Here is a 23,269-nt window from a genome sequence, read left to right as displayed (position 1 = left end):
CAGCGCAGCCATAGCTGCCAGTCTGCATGGAGCAGCCAGAGCTGCCAGTCTGGGTTTCACTGTGTGTTTGTGGGTGATTGTTCCTGTCTCTGTGTTTATTGTCACAAGATAGGCTGTATAGGTTTTCACACATTTATTGTTTTGTTTAGTTATTTCATGTCGAGTTCATTTATTAAAGAACATGAATAACCACCACGCTGCATTTTGGTCCACTTCTCTTCCACCAGACGAAAGCCATTACACTCCAAAAGGCTTTCGGAGCCATCATCGACTAAGTGGGTTTTGTCCTACATGTCTCTGGACCTACTCACTGCCACAGTCATACTCTGGACCTAGTTTTATCCCATGGAATAAATATTGTGGATCTTAATGCTTTTCCTCATAATCCTGGACTATTGGACCAGCATTTTATTATGTTTGCAATTGCAACAAATAATCTGCTCAGACCCCAACCAAGGATCATCAAAAGTTGTGCGATAAATTCTCCGACAACCCAAAGATTCCTAGATGCCCTTCCAGACTCCCTCCGCCTACCCAAGGACGTCAGAGTACAAAAATCAGTTAACCACCTAACTGAGGAACTCAATTTAACCTTGCGCAAAACCCTAGATGCAGTCGCCCTAAAAACAAAAAACATTTGTCATAAGAAACTAGCTCCATGGTACACAGAAAATACCCATGCAAGTTTCCAGAAAATTGGAACGGAAATGGTGCCACACCAAACTGAAAGTCTTCCGACTAGCTTGGAAAGACAGTACCTTGCAATATCGAGGAGACCTCACTGCTGCTCGATCATTCTATTTTTCCAACTTAATTGAGGAAAATAAGAACAATCCAAAATGTATTTTTGATACTGTCTCAAAGCTAACTAAAAAGCAGCATTTCCCAAGAGAGGATGGCTTTCACTTCAGCAGTGATAAATTAATGAACCTCTTTGAGAAAAAGATCATGATCATTAGAAAGCAAATTATGGACTCCTAATTAAATCAGCATATTCCTCCAAAGCTCAGTTGTCCTGAGTCTGCACAACTCTGCCAGGACCTAGGATCAAGGGAGACACTCAAGTGTTTATGAAGTATATCTCTTGACACAATGATGAAAATAATCATGCCCTCTAAAACTTTAAGCTGCATACTGGAACCTATTCCAACAAAACTACTGAAAGAGCTGCTTCCTGTGCTTGGCCCTCCTATGTTGAACATAATAAATGGCTCTCTATCCACCGGACATGTACCAAACTCACTAAAAGTGGCAGCAATAAAGCCTCTGTTGAAAATGCCAAACCTTGACCCAGAAAATATAAAAAAACAATTGGCCTAAATCGAATCTCCCATTCCTCTCAAAAAAAATGAAAAAGCTGTAGCGCAGCAATTCACTGCCTTCCTGAAGACAAACAATGTATACGAAACGCTTCAGTCTGGTTTTAGACCCCGTCATAGCCCTGAGACTACACTTGTGAAGGTGGTACCTTTTAATGGCGTCAAACCGAGGCTCTGCATCTATCATCGGGCGCCTAGACCTTAGTGCTGCTTTTGATACCATCAATCACCACATTCTGTTGGAGAGAATGGAAACCCAAATTGGTTCTTGACAAATTGACAAGTTCTGGCCTGGTTTAGATCTTATCTGTCAGAAAGATGTCAGTTTGTCTCTCTGGATGGTTTGTCCTCTGACAAATCAACTGTAAATTTCGGTGTTCCTCAAGGTTCTGTTTTAGGACCACTATTGTTTTCACTATATATTTTACCTCTTGGGGATGTCATTCGGAAACAAAATGTTAACTTTCACTGCTATGCAGATGACACACAGCTGTACATTTCGATGAAACATGGTGGAGCCCCAAAATTGCCCTCGTTGGAAGCCTGTGTTTCAGACACAAGGAAGTGGATGGCTGCAAATGTTCTACTTTTAATTAAACTCGGGCAAAACAGAGATGCTTGTTCTAGGTCCCAAGAAACAAAGTGATCTTCTGTTGAATCTGACAATTAATCTTGATTAATCTTGGCTGTACAGTAGTCTCAAATAAAACTGTGAAGGACCTTGGCGTTACTCTGGACCCTGATCTCTCTTTTGACGAACATATCAAGACTGTTTCAAGGACAGCTTTTTTCTATCTACATAACATTGCAAAAATCAGAAACCTTCTGTCCAAAAATTATGCTGAAAAATGTATCCATGCTTTTGTCACTTTTAGGTTAGACTACTGCAATGCACTACTTTCCGGCTACCTGGATAAAGCAGTAAGTAAACTTCAGTTAGTGCTAAACACGGCTGCTATAATCTTGACGGGAACCAAAAAATGTGATCATATTACTCCAGTTCTAGCCTCTCTACACTGGCTTCCTGTTAAGACAAGGGCTAATTTCAAGGTTTTACTGCTAACCTACAAAGCATTACATGGGCTTGCTGCTACCTGTCCCAGACCTGCTGTTTTCAACTCTCTAGAGAGACAACAGGAGCGGTAGACATACTCAGATATTCAGATACACTGAATGATCGGCTATGAAAAGCCAACTGACATTTACTCCTGAGGTGCTGACCTGGTCCACCCTCGACAACCACTGTGATTATTTTTATTTGATCCTGCTGGTCATCTATGAACATTTGAACATCTTGGCCGTGTTCTGTTATAATCTACACCAGGCACAGCCAGAAGAGGACTGGCCACCCCTCATAGCCTGGTTCCTCTCTAGGTTTCTTCCTAGGTTCTGGCCTTTCTAGGGAGTTTTTCCTTGTCACCGTGCTTCTACACCTGCATTGCTTGCTGTTTGGATTTTTCAGCTGGGTTTCTGTACAGCACTTTGAGATATCAGCTGATGTAAGAATGGCTTTATAAATACATTTGATTTGATAGGGAAATAGGTTAGCCCCTAACACGATCTACCTAGGCCAGTCTTCGTCCCAGATACTCCAGAATCTAGACTATATTAATAATAGTGATAATCTCAAATTCACAGACTGGGTAGCAGTATAGACTCCAGTACACTGGGAGGCAATGGTGTACCATGGTCTGCATTAAAAGAGTCCCAGTGTGTCCGGTCTGACACACCGTAGGCTTCTGAAGACCGTGGAACCAGCGGAACAATTTTTATATTTCTGTCTTTACAGTAGCTCTACTCAGCGGAATTGACTTTAGGAAAGCAGTCGAAAATGCCTTCAATAAAAGAGTTTAACTTGAGTTACGATATAATTAATGAACATGATACATTTTCTGAAGGCGACTGTATATCTGGAAGAATTACGTTGGAGTTAATAAAGGAAACCAAAGTGGAAAGCCTTTTCATCAAAGTCAAAGGGGACGCTAATGTCAATTGGACTGTTGACAGTGATGACAACACTTACTCTGCTCACAACAGATATTTTAAACTGAAGAAATTAATGATTAATGAAAATCCTCAAGGTAGGAGGGATAGTATTTACTCGGTTTACTACAGGTGATGTCAGAAGGTGAATTCACCAATTTGTAAGTCGCTCTGGATAAGAGCGTCTGCTAAATGACTTAAATGTAAATGTAAATGTCTAACCTATCAGTAACCCCAACTATAGTTTGGCCAATATGTATATCTTTCAGGTGCATAGCTCGCCCGTCGCGTTAGGTGAGCAGGATTTGTAGGCTACGTAATCTAATATTTATAGTCGAGCGGGGGTTGGTTAATGTTCGCCAGATCAATATTTTTTGTAATGGGTTCATTAATAAGGTAAATTACTAATTGGATATTATGTTGACCTCTACGATTTTTTTGGTTATAGGCAACATACTCCCCCCTGGTATCCATATCTATCCATTTAGCTTCCAAATTCCTGATGGGTAAGTGGGAAAGCAAGTCAAATTCATAGACACGACAAATGATATGCTCTTTTAAATCAACCTGCATGTACAAATTATGATATCTGTTGATTACATAGATTCAGCACCTTAAGGTATGTGTCGCTGTTTTTATATTACAGAAGCATGCCATCATCCTTCAATGGTCCACATGGCAAGATAGTGTACAAACTGGAAGCCAAGCTGGTTAGGGGTTGGCTAAAGACACGCGACTTGGTGAAGGAAATCACCTTTGTCTCCAAGGCTGACTTGAACCATGTCCTACTAATGGTGTGTTAACTCTACTAATCTAGTCCTTTTTGTTATTTATCATATATGTTTGGATGGACGGTGTTATTCATCACATATGTGTGAAAGTGGATGGTTGGATGTACAGATCCTGGGTTTGGTTTCCTTGTGTCATACTAGTATAGAACATAATGTAATCTCATCCTGCGTTCCAGTCTCCTCAGCATGGTGTGAAGGACAAGTCAATGGGCTGTCTTACCTCAGGACATGTCATCATGGATGTCCATGTTGAAAGGATGGGTTACATGGCAGGTAATGTACAAGTGTTGTTTCAAAGCCCTCTATGTAACACAAAGCATGTTGCCTTTTGGCACATATTTTCTTTTGAATAACAACGCCAATTCAACAGATTAGTTTACAATCTCACTGGATAAGAGAATATCAAGTCCACAATACCTCCAGGAAGTGTCCTAAATATACAATCAACTTTCACATGCAAGGCTTTAGGCTTTGTCAACATTTATTCATGTCTTCAACATTCAGTACCTCATCTGTGCTGAAGCACTATTGTGTTGGTCATTTGGAATCTCAGATTGTCTTTCAAGGGGAATTTCAGGATTTTACAACTTGATGTAAGATGGTTCCCAACCCTGAAAGTCTATGGGCCAAGAGAAACTGTAATCCATGGTTTTGTTTCATTTAAACAGTCACTACAAAATTAGCCAGAGGAGGCTAAGGTTATCTGAAGTTAGTAGTGGGGCTGTTTAGAGAAAACCAAACCATGGATTATAGTTTTTCCAGGCCCATAGACAAACCACTAGTAGTCAAGTTGTAAAATCCTGAACTTTCCTTTTAATTATCTGGGTGGATTTTCCCACGACAGGTGAGATGGTGAATATCTGTGCAAACATCGAGAACAACTCCTCCCGTGACCTTAAGCCCAAATTCAGTCTGAAGCAGAAAATTACTTTCATGGCTTCTGACTGCACAAAGATAGAAGAAGAAACCGTCTGCAAAGTGGTCAGGGGGCCCATCCCGTCCAACACCCGACAAAGTGTTGCAGGGACATTGAAGATACCTGCTGACCAGGACTTGTCCATCCTGAACTGTAATATCATAACAGTAGAGTACATACTAAAGGTACATCCAGGGTCATATTCCTGACTAGTATTAAACAACAACAAAAATTGTGGGGGATACAATCCCAATATTTCTCTCTAACAGGCTGTTTGTTTTAAAGGTATACTTGGATGTTCCTCTTGCCAAAGACCCTGAAGTCAAGTTTCCATTGGTTATTATCCCTTCCTGCTTTCGGTCTGGCCTATCACCAGGCAGTCCTGTCCTCGGGTTTGAAGAATTCGGGAAAGGTGGTCCAAGCAACAGTGACTTCCCTTGTGATACAGCCTTTGGACCATATCCGCCTGTCTCAGGTCCAGGGGGAGGCCTATATCCGCCTGTCTCAGGTCCAGGGGGAGGCCTATATCCGCCTGTCCTGCCAGTGTACCCTGAACCTGCAGCCATGGGAGGAAGTTATCCCCCTGACCCACAGCCAACATACCCATATCCAACTGGCCCAGTTTTTCCTCCACCTACATTTAATACATTAATATCCACCCCAACAATGCACTCACCCCTCTCTTCTCAAGAGCTAGACCAACCCCCATCGTATGGTTCCCTCTTCCCTCCATGTGCACCTGAAACATCTCACCCTAACACCCTATAAACACTCATATTTGACAGAGGCCTTTTGATTAGTGCTGCTATATAACTACCTACCTGTTACAATAATCAATATTGAATTAGGTTTATAATGCCATTGTTATGTAACCCGCAGCCTTAACTGAATTGCTATACTGTCTCAAAGACTTTTCTTTAAATAATAATGTGTCAATCCAGATCAGCCATTATGTGTCTGCAGCAAATGAGAACAATAATCAGTAAAGCTACATCTAAGAAGCTATGCAAAAAGATGACTCCAGACATAACATCTGTATGACTTTAATGTCATTGTTATTGGTCGAGTAAGGTGATCCAGTTTTCATTACCTGCACTGTTCAATAAATACCACACACCTGATCTTCTGACTCCATCTCAACTGTTGCTGATCAAAGCCCAACTAACTTGTACACCTACGTATAATTGCACATGGTCCTTACACTTTCTGTTACTGGTGTTCTACAGCTCACTGAGCTCAGCGTGTACTTCTGCTGTTTAGGTATTATGAAGGAGTGCAGTAGAACAGTCTATCAAAATGGTTTGCAGGGGGGATGCTGCCTCACTCTTATGACCCTCATGGCAGTTTGTGCCAAGCGGGCAATTTGAGATTTTAGTTGGACTCTTGGTTGGATTTTAGTTGGGTTAGTTCCACACCTAACCTAGGACAGTGCTTTCCACATACTGTAGCCAAATCTCAAATAATCTCAGATTCACACATTAGGCTACACAAGGTAACAGTACAGTAGTTTTACACTGGCCATGTCTACATGAGATACAGCTTTTGTCAAAAGTTGCATTTAGCATTTTCGCTAACCTTCAACTAATTATCCTAACCTGCTACGAAAAGTCGATTTTTACCTCAACTGTAGCCTATCCCTTCTAGACAAAACCCTTAGTTTTTTACTGCCACTGGGGGGCAGTAGAGTATAATCTGCGGTATATTTATTTATTTGTATTTTTTTAGTCTACGGTATGACTGTGTACAGTCCCACGGCAATGACATCACTATTTATGAGTAGGCTAAAGCTAGCGGATTTGGCTTCAGAGAAGTTCATGTGAAACAGTCGAAAATGCCTTCAGTAAAAACTTTTGACTTGAGTTACGATGTTATTAATGAATATGATACATTTTCCGAAGGCGACTGTATATCTGGAATAATCACTTTGGAGTTAATAAAGGAAACCAAAGTGGAAAGCCTTTTCATCAAAGCCAAAGGGGACGCAAATGTCCATTGGACGACACGTACGAAAGACCACACTAGGACTTACTCTGCTCACAATCGATATTTCAAACTTAAGACGTTTATGATTAATGAATCTCCTAAAGGTAAGTCTAGGGGAGATTTTGTGTTTTTAATCGTTTACTATAACCTACCATACCCATCCCAATATGACCCCACCCCGGGTATCCTGCCGGCGCACAGGCGCGATGTCAGTTATCCATTTTTGGAATAAAAAACAAACTGGCGCACAACCATATACAAGTATTTATATGTAGAGGTGCTGACTAACGGCGAATAAACTAAGCTATAAAATACATTTAAATAAAGGGAGTCGTACACTCTATATATAAACTCCCAGTAATATATTGGGTAAATCACTAACGTTTCTGCACCACTGTGCCTTCTTTAATACCCAATAAATTACTTGGAGTTTATGTATTGAGTTTGCGACTCTCTTTATTTTTATAGCTTATGTTGGGTGAGGAATGAACTACATGTACTTAAATTAGCTAGTAATTAAGTGTGCTTGCTGAATGCAAATCACAACTGTTTATACTTTGTATGATTATTCCGTTGCCACCTGTATGTAACGTGCGTAAAAGCTATCAACACCAAAACAACATAAAAACGTCCTGTTCAGGTTGCTTGAAAAAAAACTGTGGTACTACTAATACTTGTTACACTACAACCGTATTTGCATCAATCCCAGTGTATTTTAATGGTCATATAATTCAACTAGTCTTCCACTGTTGAAGCTAGAAACGCCATTCAAACTTTAAAACGTGCAGACCGGTCTGGAATAGGTTGTGTAAAAACGGCTAGCTGGAGCCATCTGAGCGGTTGGCTGTAGATGCCCTCACCTGCTAGTGACAATGTTGACTCTACTTTGGTCTGACCCCACTACAGGCGGTCCAGCAAGAACCAGGCAGATGTGTCCATATACAGAGTTTTGTTCTCTAGTTCACCACCACGCATTAGCAGACATATACGTAATCTATGTGGTTCTATAAGGAAAGGAAAATAAAATCAGCAAAAAAGAAACATCCCTTTTTCAGGACCCTGTCTTTCAAAGATAATTTGTAAAAATCCAAATAACTTCACAGATCTTCATTGTAAAGGGTTTAAATACTGTTTCCCATGCTTGTTCAATGATCAATAAACATTTATTGAACATGCACCTGTGGAATGGTCGTTAAGACACTAACAGCTTACAGACTATAGGCAATTAAGGTCAAAGTTATGAAAACTTAGGAAACTAAAGAGGCCTTTCTACTGACTCTGAAAAACACCAAAAGTAAGTTGCCCAGGGTCCCTGCTTATCTGCGTGAATGTGCCTTAGGCATGCTGCAAGGAGGCAGGAGGACTGCAGATGTGGCCAGAGCAATAAATTGCAATGTCCATACTGTGAGACACCTTAGACAGCGCTACAGGGAGACAGGACGGACAGCTGATTGTCTAGAATGTCATTGTATGTTGTAGCATTAAGATATCCCTTCACTGGAACTAAGGGGCCTAACCCGACCCAGAAAAACATCCCCAGACCATTATTTCTCCTCCACCAAACTTTACAGTTGCCACTTTGTATTCGGGCAGGTAGCATTCTCCTGGCATCCGCCAAAACCAGATTAGTCCATTGGACAGCCAGATAGTGAAGTGTGTTTATCACTCCAGAGAACGTGTTTCCACTGTTACAGAATTCAATGGTGGCGAGCTTTACACCAGGGAGGTGTCCACATACTTTTGTATATACAGTTGAAGTCGGAAGTTTACATACACTTAGGTTGGAGTCATTAAAGATAGTTTTTAAACCACTCCACAAATTTCTTGTTAACAAACTATAGTTTTGGCAAGTCGGTTAGGACATCCACTTTGTGCATGACACAAGTCATTTTTCCAACAATTGTTTACAGAAAGATTATTTCACTTATAACTCACTGTATCACAATTCCAGTGGGTCAGAAATGTACATACACTATGTTGACTGCCTTTAAACAGCTTGGAAAATTCCAGAAAAGGATGTCATGGCTTTAGAAGCTTCTGATAGGCTAATTGACATAATTTGAGTCAATTGGAGGTGTACCTGTGGATGTATTTGAAGGCCTACCTTCAAACTCAGTGCCTCTGCTTGACATCATGGGAAAATCAATAGAAATCAGCCAAAACCTCAGAAAAAGAATTGTAGACCTCCACAAGTCATGTTCATCCTTGGGAGCAGATTCCAAATGCCTGAAGGTACCACATTAATCTGTACAAACAATAGTATGCAAGGATAAACACCACGGGACCACGCAGCTGTCATACCGCTTAGGAAGGAGATGCGTTCTGTCTCCTAGAGATGAACGTACTTTGGTGCGAAAAGTGCAACTCAATCCCAGAAACAAAAGCAAAGGACCTTGTGAAGATGCTGGAGGAAACGAGCACAAAAGTATCTATATCCACAGTAAAACGAGTCCTATATTGACATAACCTGAAAGGCCGTTCAGCAAGGAGGAAGCCACTGCTCCAAAACTGCCATAAAAAAGCCAGACTACAGTTTGCAACTGCACATGGGGACAAAGATCGTACTTTTTGGAGAAATGTCCTCTGGTCTGATAGAACTGTTTGGCCATAATGACCATCGTTATGTTTGCAGGAAAAGGGGGAGGCTTGCAAGCCGAAGAACACCATCCCAACCGTGAAGCACGGGGGTGGCAGCATCATGTTGTGGGGGTGCTCTGCTGCAGGAGGGACTGGTGCACTTCACAAAATAGATGGCATCATGAGCAAGGAAAATTATGTGTATATATTGAATCAACGTCTCATGACATCAGTCAGGAAGTTAAAGCTTGGTTGCGAATTGGTCTTCCAAATGGACAATGACCCTAAGCATGCTTTCAAAGTTGTGGCAAAATGGCTTAAGGACAACAAAGTTAAGGTATTGGAGTGGCCATCACAAAACCCTGATCTTAATTCTATATAACATTTTGTGGGCAGAACTGAAAAAGTGTGTGCCAGCAAGGAGGCTTACAAACCTGACTCAGTTACACCAGCTCTGTCAGAAGGAATAGGCCAGAATTCACCCAACTTATTGTGGGAAGCTTGTGGAATGCTACCCGAAACATTTGACCCAAGTTAAACAATTTAAAGGGAATGCTACCAAATACTAATTAAGTGTATGTAAACTTCTGACCCATTGGGAATGTGATGAAAGAAACAAAAGCTGAAAGAAATTATTCTCTCTACTATTATTCTGACAGTTCACAATCTTAAAATAAAGTGGTGATCCTAACTGACCTAAAATAGGGAATTTTTAATAGGATTAAATGTCAGGAATTGTGAATAAATTTAAACTCAGTTTTTTTGGCTAAGGTGTATGTAAACTTCCGACTTCATTTGTATGGTGTACAAACCACCCCAAAATGTGGCGCTAGTGAGCAAGCCGTGGAGTAGGTCACATTTTTACAGAGCTCCTGCTGAAATTGCATTTATTCAACAAGCAGTTACAAGCAGTCAAGAATGAACTCGCAAAGCATACGGCAACAGTTTGCACTGAACTGGATACAGTAAAGAAAACCGTCTCTGACATAGAACAAAGCTTGTCAACATGTTCGGAGGACATGACTACGCTGCAAACCACGGTTAGGAAGCTGGAAACTGATATGGCTAGCCTTAAGGAACAATGTATGAATTTATAAAGTCATATGTGAAGATCCAATATCAGGATCATGGGGGTGGCTGAGGACCCAGGCTCAAGTTCTACTTCATCAGTCTCAGGCAAATGGCAAATGGCTGTCTGTTCACATATTTTGCGATTAGGGTAATGAACAAATCTGTCTAGCACTGCAGACACGGTCACTCTTTTTTTAGACATATCGTTGCCAGTGGCATCAGTTGAGGTTATCATTAGGTAACGTTAGTGAACGTTGCTGGTACCATCGGTTGATTTTGTTAGGTTTAGTGTTCCCCACTATAAACACTCCATGTGTGGATATCTTTGTGTGAGGATTAGGGGTTACCTTGTTCTATTGCGTGACCAGGGTGGGGGTTTTTTTCATACCAGATGTCAGAGTATTGTTTTCAACTTTCGTTTTTTCATTTGCTCATTTTGGAGAGAAAAAAAATCAATGGGTCAGTTCTTATTGTCATCTGGCATTTATCCTTTTTCTCACCTGACTTTACATGGCTAGGCCTAATATCATTAGAGGGACAACTGGTTGCTCGGTCACTTTTGCTGGAATGTTCATCTTTTAGATCACCCGGTGAAACATAAAAGGGTTCTTGGGCCTTTAAATCAACTTAAAGTAGATATTGCCTTTCTTCAGGAGACACATCTCCACACTTTGACCACTCTCATTTAAAAGGATGGAGGATCAGTCAGTCATATCATTCCAATTTTCATTCTAAAACTGGAGGAAATGCCATTTTAATTAGTCAGAACATATCGTTCGCAATGTCAAGTCTAGAGGCAGACTTAGCAGGCCATTTCATTATTGTAGTAGGAAGACTGTAAAGTACACCTGTTATCTTAGCTAACATTTATGCAATAAATTGGGATAACAGTTCATTCTCCACAAATGTATTTTCTCAATTACCAAATATGGATACACACCACCTAATAGTACACAATTCATATCACCACCTACTGTCACCCAATCTGGATCGTAGCTCTCCTAGGATATCATCTCCATCAAAGACAGTACTTGCAATTCAGCTATTTCTTAAGATATATGGCATATCCATGCGTGGCGTTTCCACAATCCCACAGCTAGGGAGTATTATTTTTTCTGGCCAGTTCATAAGGCCTTCTCGCATATACACTACCCTTTCCTACGCAATAGATTTTTGCCACTTATCACGGAGTGTGATTACCAAGCTAGAGTCATTTCAGATACTTCTTCCCTTACTATTAAACTACTTATACCAAATACAAAGCAAAATGATCTCCCTTGAGGCTTAACTCACTGATATCAATTGAAACCTTTGTTGCTTTTATGTCATCTCAAATTGAGCTGTTTCTTGAGCTTTATCAAACCCCTGGAATGTCTCCTACAATAGTATGGGAATCAATGAAGGCTTATCTAAGGGGCCAAATTGTTTCATACATTGCAAGATTAAGGAAGTGCAATATTCAACACCTTGGGGACCTTACAAATAAAATCTTGGATTTGGATATGGCTTTTTCACACACTTCATCCGCAGGCCTACTAAAACAACGTTTGACACTTCAGACAGAGTTTGATCTTCTTTCAACTTGACAAGCTGAAAATCTTATTAGTAAATCTTGATACAAAATTATGAACAGCTGCCTCAGAGAAGCGCAATTCAAACCATACCTGAGATAAATTACAAGTTGGATAACAAATGTATTGATCATTTAGAGATCAATTCATTCTTTCATAACTTTTATTCACAATTATACACTCCGGAATCCGCTGGTAATGCTACCTTATTTGACACCTTCTTTGAGAACTTAGATATTTCTACATTTGAACCTGAGATAGCTGCTAAATTGGAAGAACAGTTCTCTATAGAAGAGATTGTGTTGGCAATTAAATCTATGCAGTGTGGTAAATCCTCTGGGCCCAACGGACTTCCAAGGGAATTCAAAAATATATATACATCTGATCAACTTTCTCCTCTCTTGTTTTCCATATTTAAGGAATCATTCCCCTCAAACTCTTTACCCTCAACAATGATACAGGCATGTATTTCACTTATTCTGAAAAAGGAATAAAAAACTTGGGGTTCATATAGTGTCAATGATTAGGTGAATGGATAAGACAGAGTCAGGCGCAGGACTCAGGTATGAGTAATAATCAGAGAATTTACTCAAAAATAAGCAATGTTCCAACAAGGAAAAAACACAAATATCCAGAGCACAAAATAACGAAGAAGGACCAACTTCGGCGGGACGTCGCGACAGTACCTCCTCCCCCTTGACGCGCGGCCCCAGCAGCGTGCCGACACCGGCCTCAGGGACGACCCAGAGGACAAGTCGTAGGGCAATCCGGATGGAGACGGTGAAATTCCTGCAGTAAGAACAGATCTAGGATGTCCTCCACCGGCACCCAGCATCTCTCCTCCGGACCGTACCCCTCCCACTCCACGAGGTACTGAAGGCCTCTCTCCCGACACCTTGAGTCCATGATGGCTCGCACAGTATACGCCGGGGCCCCCTCGATGTTCAGAGGGGGAGGAGAAACCTCCCGCACCTCAGAATGCTGGAGCGGACCAGCCACTACCGGCCTGAGGAGAGACACAATGAATGAGGTGTTAATACGGTAATCAGGGGGAGTTGTAACCTATCACAAACCTTGTTCAGTCTTCTCAGGACTTTAAATGGCCCTACAAACCGCGGACCCAGCTTCCGGCAGGTCAGGCGAAGGATTAGGTTTTGGGTCAAGAGACCTTCTGCCGCCTGATGGCCCGTTGTAGATGCACATGGGCAGCATCCCATGTCTCCTCCAAGTGCCGAAACTATTCATCCACCGCAAGAGCCTCGATCTGGCTCTGATGCCACAGTGCCAGGATGGGCTGATAACCTAGCACACACTGAAAAGGTGATAGGTTAGTGGAAAAGCGGCGGAGGGAGTTTTGGGCCATCTCCGCCCAGGGAATGAAAACCGCCCACTCCCCTGTCTGGTCCTGGCAATAGGACCACAGAAACCTACCCACATCCTGGTTGACTGTCTCCACCTGCCCGTTACTCTCGGGGTGAAAACCTGAGGTGAGGCTGACCGAGACCCCCAGGCATTCCATAAACGCCCTCCAGACTTCAGACGTGAATTGGGGACCCTGATCAGAAACTATATACTCAGGCACCCCGTAGTGCCGGAATACGTGCGTGAACAGGGCCTCCGCAGTCTGTAGAGCCGTAGGGAGACCGGGCAAAGGAAGGAGACGGCAGACTTAGAAAACTGATCCACAACAACCAGGATCGTGGTGTTACCCCGTGACGGGGGAAGATCCGTCATGAAATCCACCGATAGGTGTGACCACTGTCGTTGTCAAATCAAATCAAATGGTTAGCAGATGTTAATGCGAGTGTAGCGAAATGCTTGTGCATCTAGTTCCGACAATGCAGTAATAACCAACGAGTAATCTAACCTAACAATTCCAAAACTACTACCTTATACACACAAGTGTAAAGGGATAAAGAATATGTACATAAAGATATATGAATGAGTGATGGTACAGAACGGCATAGGCAAGATGCAGTAGATGGTATTGAGTACAGTATATACATATGAGATGAGTATTGTAGGGTATGTAAATAGAGTGTCATAGTTTAAAGTGGCTAGTGATACATGTATTACATAAAGATGCAGTAGATGATATAGAGTACAGTATATACATATGAGATGAGTAATAGTGTATGTAAACATTATATTAAGTAGCATTGTTTAAAGTGGCTAGTGATATATTTTTACATCAATTTCCATTATTAAAGTGGCTGGAGTTGAGTCAGTGTGTTGGCAGCAGCCAATCAATGTTAGTGGTGGCTGTTTAACAGTCTGATGGCCTTGAGATAGAAGCTGTTTTTCAGTCTCTCGGTCCCTGCTTTGATGCACCTGTACTGACCTCACCTTCTGGATGATAGCGGGGTGAACAGGCAGTGGCTTGGGTGGTTGTTGTCCTTGATGATCTTTATGGCCTTCCTGTGACATCGGGTGGTGTAGGTGTCCTGGAGGGCAAGTAGTTTGCTCCCGGTGATGCTTTGTGCAGACCTCACTACCCTCTGGAGAGCCTTACAGTTGTGGGCGGAGCAGTTGCCGTACCAGGCGGTGACACAGCCCGACAGGATGCTCTCGATTGTGCATCTGTAGAAGTTCGTGAGTGCTTTTGGTGACAAGCCGAATTTCTTCAGCCTCCTGAGTTTGAAGAGGCGCTGCTGCGCCTTCTTCACGACGCTGTCTGTGTGGGTGGACCAATTCAGTTTGTCCGTGATGTGTACGCCGAGGAACTTAAAATTTACTACCCTCTCCACTACTGTCCCGTCGATGTGGATAGGGGGGTGCTCCCTCTGCTGTTTCCTAAAGTCCACAATCATCTCCTTAGTTTTGTTGACGTTGAGTGTGAGGTTATTTTCCTGACACCACACTCGGAGGGCCCTCACCTCCTCCCTGTAGGCCGTCTCGTCGTTGGTAATCAAGCCTACCACTGTAGTGTCGTCCGGAAACTTGATGATTGAGTTGGAGGCGTGCATGGCCACGCAGTCGTGGGTGAACAGGGAGTACAGGAGAGGGCTCAGAACGCACCCTTGTGGGGCCCCAGTGTTGAGGATCAGCGGGGTGGAGATGTTGTTCTCTACCCTCACCATCTGGGGGCGGCCCTTCAGGAAGTCCAGTACCCAGTTGCACAGGGCGGGGACGAGACCCAGGGTCTCGAGCTTGATGACGAGTTTGGAGGGTACTATGGTGTTGAATGCTGAGCTGTAGTCGATGAACAGCATTCTCACATAGGTATTCCTCTTGTCCAGATGGGTTAGGGCAGTGTGCAGTCTGGTTGCGATTGCGTTGTCTGTGGACCTATTTGGGCGGTAAGCAAATTGGAGTGGGTCTAGGGTGTCAGGTTGGGTGGAGATGATATGGACCGTGACTAGTCTCTCAAAGCACTTCATGATGACGGAAGTGAGTGCTACGGGGCGGTAGTCGTTTAGCTCAGTTACCTTAGCTTTCTTCGGAACATGGACAATGTTGGCCTTGAAGCATGTGGGAACAGCAGACTGGGATAAGGCTTGATTGAATATGTCCGTAAACACACCAGCCAGCTGGTCTGCGCATGCTCTGAAGACGTGGCTGGGGATGCCGTCTGGGCCTGCAGCCTTGCGAGGGTTAACACGTTTAAATGTTTTACTCACGTCGGCTGCAGTGAAGGAGAGTCCGCAGGTTTTGGTTGCATGCTGTGTCAGTGGCACTGTATTGTCCTCAAAATGGGTAAAAAAGTTATTTAGTCTGTCTGGGAGCAAGACATCCTGGTCCGCGACAGGGCTGGTTTTCTTTTTGTAATCTGTGATTGACTGTAGACCCTGCCACATACCTCTTGTGTCTGAGCCGTTGAATTGCGACTCTACTTTGTCTCTATACTGAAGCTTAGCTTGTTTGATTGCCTTGCGGGGGGAATAGCTACACTGTTTGTATTCGGTCACCTTGCCCTGGTTGAAAGCAGTGGTTCGCGCTTTCAGTTTCACGCGAATGCTGCCATCAATCCACGGTTTCTGGTTTGGGAATGTTTTAATCATTGCTATGGGTACGACATTGTCAATGCACTTTCTAATGAACTCGCTCACCAAATCAGTGTATTCGTCAATGTTGTTGTTGGACGCAATGCGGAACATATCCCAATCCACATGATCGAAGCAGTCTTGAAGCGTGGAATCAGATTGGTCGGACGAGCGCTGAACAGACCTGAGCGTGCGAGCTTCTTGTCTTAGTTTTTGTCTGTAGGCTGGAAGCAACAAAATGGAGTCGTGGTCAGCTTTTCCGAAAGGAGAGCGGGGGAGGGCCTTATATGCGTCGCGTAAGTGAGAATAGCAATGATCCAGGGTTTTACCAGCCCTGGTTGCACAATCGATATGCTGATACAATTTAGGGAGTCTTGTTTTCAGATTAGCCTTGTTAAAATACCCAGCTACAATGAGTGCAGCCTCAGGATGTGGTTTCCAGTTTGCATAGAGTCAAATAAAGTTTGTTCAGGGCCATCGATGTGTCTGCTTGGGGGGGAATTCGGCTGTGATTATAATCGATGAGAACTCCCTTGGTAGATAATGCGGTCGACATTTGATTGTGAGGAAGTTTGTGAGGAAGTCAGGTGAACAGAAGGACTTGAGTTCCTGTATGTTGTTATGATCACACCACGTCTCGTTAATCATAAGGCATACCCCCCCGCCCCTCTTCTTACTAGAAAGATGGTTGTTTCTGTCGGCGCAATGCCTGAAGAAACCAGCTGGCTGCACCGACTCCGTTAGTGTCTCTCTCGAGTGAGTCATGTTTCCGTGAAGCAAAGAACGTTACAGTCTCTGATGTCTCTCTAGAATGCTACCCTTGCTCGGATTTCATCCACCTTGTTGTCAAGAGAATGGACATTGGCAAGTAGTATGCTAGGGAGCGGTGCGCGATGTGCCCGTCTCCAGAGCCTGACCAGAAGACCGCTTCGTTTGCCTCTTTTACGACGTCGTTGTTTTGGGTCGTCGGCTGGGATCCAATCCATTGTTCTGGGTGGAAGGCAGAACACAGTATCCACTTCGGGAAAGTCATATTCCTGGTCGTAATGATGGTGAGTTGACGTTGCTCTTATATTCAGTAGTACCTTCCGACTGTATGTAATGAAACCTAAGATTAGCTGGGGTACCAATGTAAGAAATAACACGTAAAAAAAAAATACTGCATAGTTTCCTAGGAACACGAAGCGAGGCGGCCATCTCTGTCGGCGCCAGGAGTGGTTGTAATTCCCCTCTGGGCAGGTGTCTAGGTGCCTTGCACTGTGCGCACACTGAGCAGAAGGAAACAGAAACTCTCACGTCCATAGCTAACGTGGGCCACCAGTACTTCCCAGCAAGACAGCGCACTGTCCGACCGATGCTAGGATGACCAGAGGAGGGTGACGTGTGGGCCCAACAGATCGAGAACATCAGACGGAACGTACATACGCCCAACTGGACACTGTGTGGGAGTGGGCTCTGCACGTGACGCCCGATCGATGTCCGCGTCCACCTCCCATACCACCGGTGCCAATGACAAAACAGAAAGGGAAGCCAGAGGATTAAATAGGGAACATTGATTGTGGAATGGAAACCAGGTTTGTATAATGAAGACAAAACAAAACGAAAATGAAACATGGATCGGCGGTGACTAGAAAGACGTTGACGTCGAACGTCGAACGCCGAACGCCGCCCGAACAAGGAGAGGGACCAACTTCGGCGGAAGTCGTGACATATAGGACAATTTCTTTATTAAATTGCAATGTAAAGATACTTTCTAAGATGAATGCCCGCCGTTTTGAATCAGTTCTTCCCTCCATTATCTCTACAGATCAACCTGGATTCATTAAAAATCATAATTATTTTTTCAATATCAGACATCTTTATAATATACAGTGCCTTGCGAAAGTATTCGGCCCCCTTGAACTTTGCGACCTTTTGCCACATTTCAGGCTTCAAACATAAAGATATAAAACTGTATTTTTTGTGAAGAATCAACAACAAGTGGGACACAATCATGAAGTGGAACGACATTTATTGGATATTTCAAACTTTTTTAACAAATCAAAAACTGAAAAATTGGGCGTGCAAAATTATTCAACCCCTTTACTTTCAGTGCAGCAAACTCTCTCCAGAAGTTCAGTGAGGATCTCTGAATGATCCAATGTTGACCTAAATGACTAATGATGATAAATACAATCCACCTGTGTGTAATCAAGTCTCCGTATAAATGCACCGGCACTGTGATAGTCTCAGAGGTCCGTTAAAAGCGCAGAGAGCATCATGAAGAACAAGGAACACACCAGGCAGGTCCGAGATACTGTTGTGAAGAAGTTTAAAGCCGGATTTGGATACAAAAAGATTTCCCAAGCTTTAAACATCCCAAGGAGCACTGTGCAAGCGATAATATTGAAATGGAAGGAGTATCAGACCACTGCAAATCTACCAAGACCTGGCCGTCCCTCTAAACTTTCAGCTCATACAAGGAGAAGACTGATCAGAGATGCAGCCAAGAGGCCCATGATCACTCTGGATGAACTGCAGAGATCTACAGCTGAGGTGGGAGACTCTGTCCATAGGACAACAATCAGTCGTATATTGCACAAATCTGGCCTTTATGGAAGAGTGGCAAGAAGAAAGCCATTTCTTAAAGATATCCATAAAAAGTGTTGTTTAAAGTTTGCCACAAGCCACCTGGGAGACACACCAAACATGTGAAGAAGGTGCTCTGGTCAGATGAAACCAAAATTGAACTTTTTGGCAACAATGCAAAAGTTATGTTTGGCGTAAAAGCAGCACAGCTCATCACCCTGACCACACCATCCCCACTGTCAAACATGGTGGTGGCAGCATCATGGTTTGGGCCTGCTTTTCTTCAGCAGGGACAGGGAAGATGGTTAAAATTGGTGGGAAGATGGATGGAGCCAAATACAGGACCATTCTGGAAGAAAACCTGATGGTGTCTGCAAAAGACCTGAGACTGGGACGGAGATTTGTCTTCCAACAAGACAATGATCCAAAACATAAAGCTAAATCTACAATGGAATGGTTCAAAAATAAACATATCCAGGTGTTAGAATGGCCAAGTCAAAGTCCAGACCTGAATCCAATCGAGAATCTGTGGAATGAACTGAAAACTGCTGTTCACAAATGCTCTCCATCCAACCTCACTGAGCTCGAGCTGTTTTGCAAGGAGGAATGGGCAAAAATTTCAGTCTCTCGATGTGCAAAACTGATAGAGACATACCCCAAGCGACTTACAGCTGTAATCGTAGCAAAAGGTGGCGCTACAAAGTATTAACTTAAGGGGGCTGAATAATTTTGCACGCCCAATTTTTCAGTTTTTGATTTGTTAAAAAAGTTTGAAATATCCAATAAATGTCGTTCCACTTCATGATTGTGTCCCACTTGTTGTTGATTCTTCACAAAAAAATACAGTTTTATATCTTTATGTTTGAAGCCTGAAATGTGGCAAACGGTCGCAAAGTTCAAGGGGGCCGAATACTTTCGCAAGGCACTGTACTTTATAATCCCTCTTCATCTGACACTCCAGAGATATTGGTATCACTTGATGCTATGAAGGCATTTGATCAGATGGAGTGGGATTATCTTTTTTTCTCAATTTTATATCCTGGATCGAAGTCCCTTACTCCTCCCCTATTTCTGTAGTGCACACAAATAATAACCTTTCATCTCCAGCTTCATCGAGGGATAAGAAAGGGTTGTCCTCTGTCCCCTAAGCTGTTTGCAATCACAGTCGAGCCCTTAGCCTAGGGCTGGGCGATATACCGTATTTTACGATATACTGGTATTGATGCACGAACCGGTTTGGGTATTACCTTTACCTTCTATAATGGTATTTTAAGGTTTGGTTTGTTAAATGTGAGGTGCTGTGTGTAACGTCCATTTTTATAACTTACTTCCCTACTTGAGTCATCTCTCTCTGCTCTTTCTCTCTCCATGCCGCTTTCCACACAGACTAGCCCTGCCCCCTGTCACTCAAGGAGCGCATTTGTTGTTCCTTTAACAACAGTACATCAGACACTTGCAATCTGGATGGTCAATGCAGCACATGGAACAATGTTGATGACAACGATGCTGTTTTCACTTTGCTTCTTAATATAAATCCACTAGCGTTCTATAATTACATTGTTAGTTTGTGTTTCTTACATCTTCAAACAGCTAGTTTGTCTTTTCTTGGCAAGTTTGACCTAAATCTTGTTAGCCGCTAATGCTAATTGCTCGTTAGCTAGCTAATAAATGTCAGAGCAAACGTCATTAGCTTTACAGCCTGTTGTTTGTGCAACAGTGTCTTCTAAATCAAAGAGGAATTTGTGAAGCAATAATGTTAGCTACATGAGGTAGCGAAGAGAAAATGTTCAATGTTGCCAAATATTATAAGGTCCCCTAGGAAACACTTATCAAAACTTTGGTTCCTATCCTATCACAATAACTAGTCCCTGGTATTTTCATTATAGTAATGTCAAACAACAATGTGTTCAAAGTGCCCGCTATTATATTCTAACTATAGAATTAGAATAGACATGATATGTCCATGATTCCAACAGTTCACCCAAGTGTTTAACTCTAAATCGCAAGTCATATCGCAATTGCAACATTTGGTTAAAATAAGGCCTAGATTGTTTGCCCATATCGTGCCTCCGTGGCAGTGTGGAAATGATCTCTAATGAGTGTAGAAAATGCAGAAATTGATGAAAATGCAGAAAATTATTTTAGGTTGAAATTTAATTGAACCGTAATAAAACAATCAGAATGGAGAAAGACCATTAAAATAACTTTGAATGTATGTGTTGCCACCCTAGGGTCACACATTACTCATGAAGCAAATTTGGAAATGTATTTTTTCAAAAACTGTCAAATACCATCATTCCGTCCAATTTTCTTTTTTTATCCCATGATATGATATTTGGGCATTATCGCAAAGTCCTACTTTAACCATAGCAATACGTAATAACACCACTATCAACGGTATTCGATGAGGAGGCTTAGAGCATAAAGTCTCACTCTATGTGGATGACATGCTATTATATATGGTGACCCTTTATCTGGTCTTCCACAGATCCAGGATCTACTAAAGACATTTGGTCAAATATCCGGGTGTAAAGGTTTATCTGCAAAAAAAGTGATTTGATGCCTATTAATCCTTCTGCCATGTAAACTTATTTTAGTCATGTGCCCTTCAGAGTGGTCACACTGAAATTGAAATACTTGGGAATTTAGGTCGCACACGATTTCAAAATCTCTATAAAGCCAATTTCCCTCCCTTGACACGCCGCCTGAAACAGGATCTTGAACCCTGGGATTTACTTTCTCTTTCATTGGGCGGAAGAATTAATACTGTTAAACTTAAACCTAAATGTTTATACTTATTTCAATGTGTTCCTATCTTTCTGACAAAATATTTTTTATCTCTGTAGATAAACTGATATGTGACTCACCACCTGGAGTCGGTCTTAGATAGCAACATTTGAAATTGTGGTTATTACATTGGATAAAAGTAGAGACTGAGAGCTACGATGGGAAAGAAACCCTGCTTTGAAAGTTGATAAACTTGTAAACTCACTTTTGAGGAAATGGCCTTTGAATGTTTTGGTATCTAGTGAAGAGCTCTTCTTTGTCTACACCCATTCAGCATCGTTCACACCCTCTTAAGCTTTAGCCCCACCCATCTCGTTTCCCTCTCTTGAGTGTTCAGAGCGCACAACCTGTGGTTACCTAGGTTACACCATTGGCTCACAGCAAAAACCTGACCTTTTTCAAACACAATTTTCTTGTCTGCTTGTTTTCGTCAATTACAAAACTACATTTAAGAAAAGGACAACATGTATAAAGATTACTTTTCAACATTGCCTGCTCCCAAGCGTTCTCACACAATGTAATATTGTGGCTTCCCTCATGCCACGTGAGTAAGTGAGTGCTAGCTAGCTACCCAACAACACAAACAAACAGACTATACAGCTACAAGTAGTGAGTGGAGTTACAAAAGGACTATACTAAACCAGTTAAATGTCTTACCTGGAATGGAATGTTTTCCACACACATAGCTACGTGTAGCCTACTTGGACACTGTGTTCCCATATTTCCCACACCGAATAGCCTGAAGCTACAGGTCTCTACAGGCTTTATTTCCCTATGTGGGATTATTGCGAACTATAGATTGGGATTTTTGACCTGGTTACACGCAGTGGTGGAAAAAGTACCGAATTGTCATACTTGAGTAAAAGGAAAGATGCCTTAATAGAAAATGGCCAGTGGCGACTCACTAAATACAAATGCTTAGTTTGTAAATGATGTCTGAGTGTTGGAGTGTGCCCCTGGCTATCCATAAATACATAAAAATGTGCCTACTGGTTTGCTTAATATAAGGAATTTGAAATGATTCATATTTTTACTTTTAGTTTTGATACTTAAGTATATTTAAAACCAAATACTTTTATACTTTTACTCAAGTAATACTTTACTGGGTGACTTTCACTTTTACTTGAATCATTTTCATGGGCGATTTTAGCATGTAAATCTTGGTGGGGCAAAAACAACTGTGGGATGCATGCCAGCAAAGCCACTACACATAAAAACATAGCTGATATGGCAGACTAGCTTAAACAAATGTGGTTTCTACTGACAATTGATATGTACGAACTATGGCATAAGGGGACGACAAGCGGATAAGAGGCAATCCGTAATTTCGATTAAGACATTCATGAGCAAGCGACGACGGACATAGTCAATATAACTATTTGTTCAGCACTTTTTAAATGTACAGCGACAGAATTCAGATCATGGGTCGTTCTTACAGTATTCTCCCTGTACACCAAGTCAAAACCGTAGGATAAATAAATGGAGCATATAAACAGACAATATTTAATGATTACATTTCTCTAAAACAGGTGATAGGCTATTTGTGCACCACCAAGTTAGAACAGTAGACAAAATTAAGAGGTGAAAATAGACCAAATTATTAGGGTGAGGCACATTGAACACCGTTTGGGTCTTTGCATGTCAAAGAAGATACACATCCTATAACACTATTTGACGTGTTAAATAAGCCTTACTCAAGAAAGCAAAAAATAGACCATGT

The 23,269-nt window shown here is 42.2% G+C and overlaps 2 protein-coding genes across 3 annotated transcripts in view; both read left to right on the top strand.

Moving 5' to 3' along the window:
• The first annotated feature begins 3,047 nt into the window (after positions 1-3,047).
• LOC135520088 (arrestin domain-containing protein 3-like) lies at positions 3,048-6,130 on the top strand. Of its 2 annotated transcripts, XM_064945521.1 has the most exons (7): positions 3,048-3,400; positions 3,751-3,808; positions 3,949-4,096; positions 4,270-4,366; positions 4,938-5,194; positions 5,295-5,484; positions 5,518-6,130. In XM_064945521.1, exons 1-7 carry the CDS (start codon positions 3,151-3,153, stop codon positions 5,775-5,777), a joined length of 1,260 nt encoding a protein of 419 aa, XP_064801593.1. In that variant the 5' UTR covers positions 3,048-3,150; the 3' UTR covers positions 5,778-6,130. The 2 variants fall into 2 exon arrangements, with proteins under 2 accessions (XP_064801593.1, XP_064801524.1); XM_064945452.1 differs by having other exon boundaries at positions 5,295-6,130.
• A 636-nt stretch (positions 6,131-6,766) lies between these two features.
• LOC135520006 (arrestin domain-containing protein 3-like) overlaps positions 6,767-23,269 on the top strand; it is a 28,297-nt gene continuing 11,794 nt past the window's right edge. Inside the window, exon 1 of the mRNA XM_064945342.1 lies at positions 6,767-7,096. Within this exon, the coding sequence (XP_064801414.1) occupies positions 6,841-7,096 (256 nt within the window). The 5' untranslated portion in view covers positions 6,767-6,840. The remainder of the gene's footprint in view (positions 7,097-23,269) is intronic.

The sequence above is a fragment of the Oncorhynchus masou genome, chromosome 1, assembly GCF_036934945.1.
Source record: "Oncorhynchus masou masou isolate Uvic2021 chromosome 1, UVic_Omas_1.1, whole genome shotgun sequence".
NCBI lineage: Eukaryota > Metazoa > Chordata > Actinopteri > Salmoniformes > Salmonidae > Oncorhynchus > Oncorhynchus masou.
Note: the sequence above shows the minus strand (reverse complement) of the source record. Positions and strands in the feature narration are given on the sequence as shown.

What these genes read in the sequence shown, in the direction of transcription:
- LOC135520088 (XM_064945452.1), top strand. Translation starts at nt 3,151, where the DNA reads ATGCCTTCAATAAAAGAGTTTAACTTGAGTTACGATATAATTAATGAA. An exon ending in AGCTTCCAAATTCCTGATGG is followed by an intron (nt 3,809 to 3,948) that starts GTAAGTGGGAAA and finishes TTTATATTACAG; the next exon opens with AAGCATGCCATCATCCTTCA. An exon ending in AAGGATGGGTTACATGGCAG is followed by an intron (nt 4,367 to 4,937) that starts GTAATGTACAAG and finishes TTCCCACGACAG; the next exon opens with GTGAGATGGTGAATATCTGT.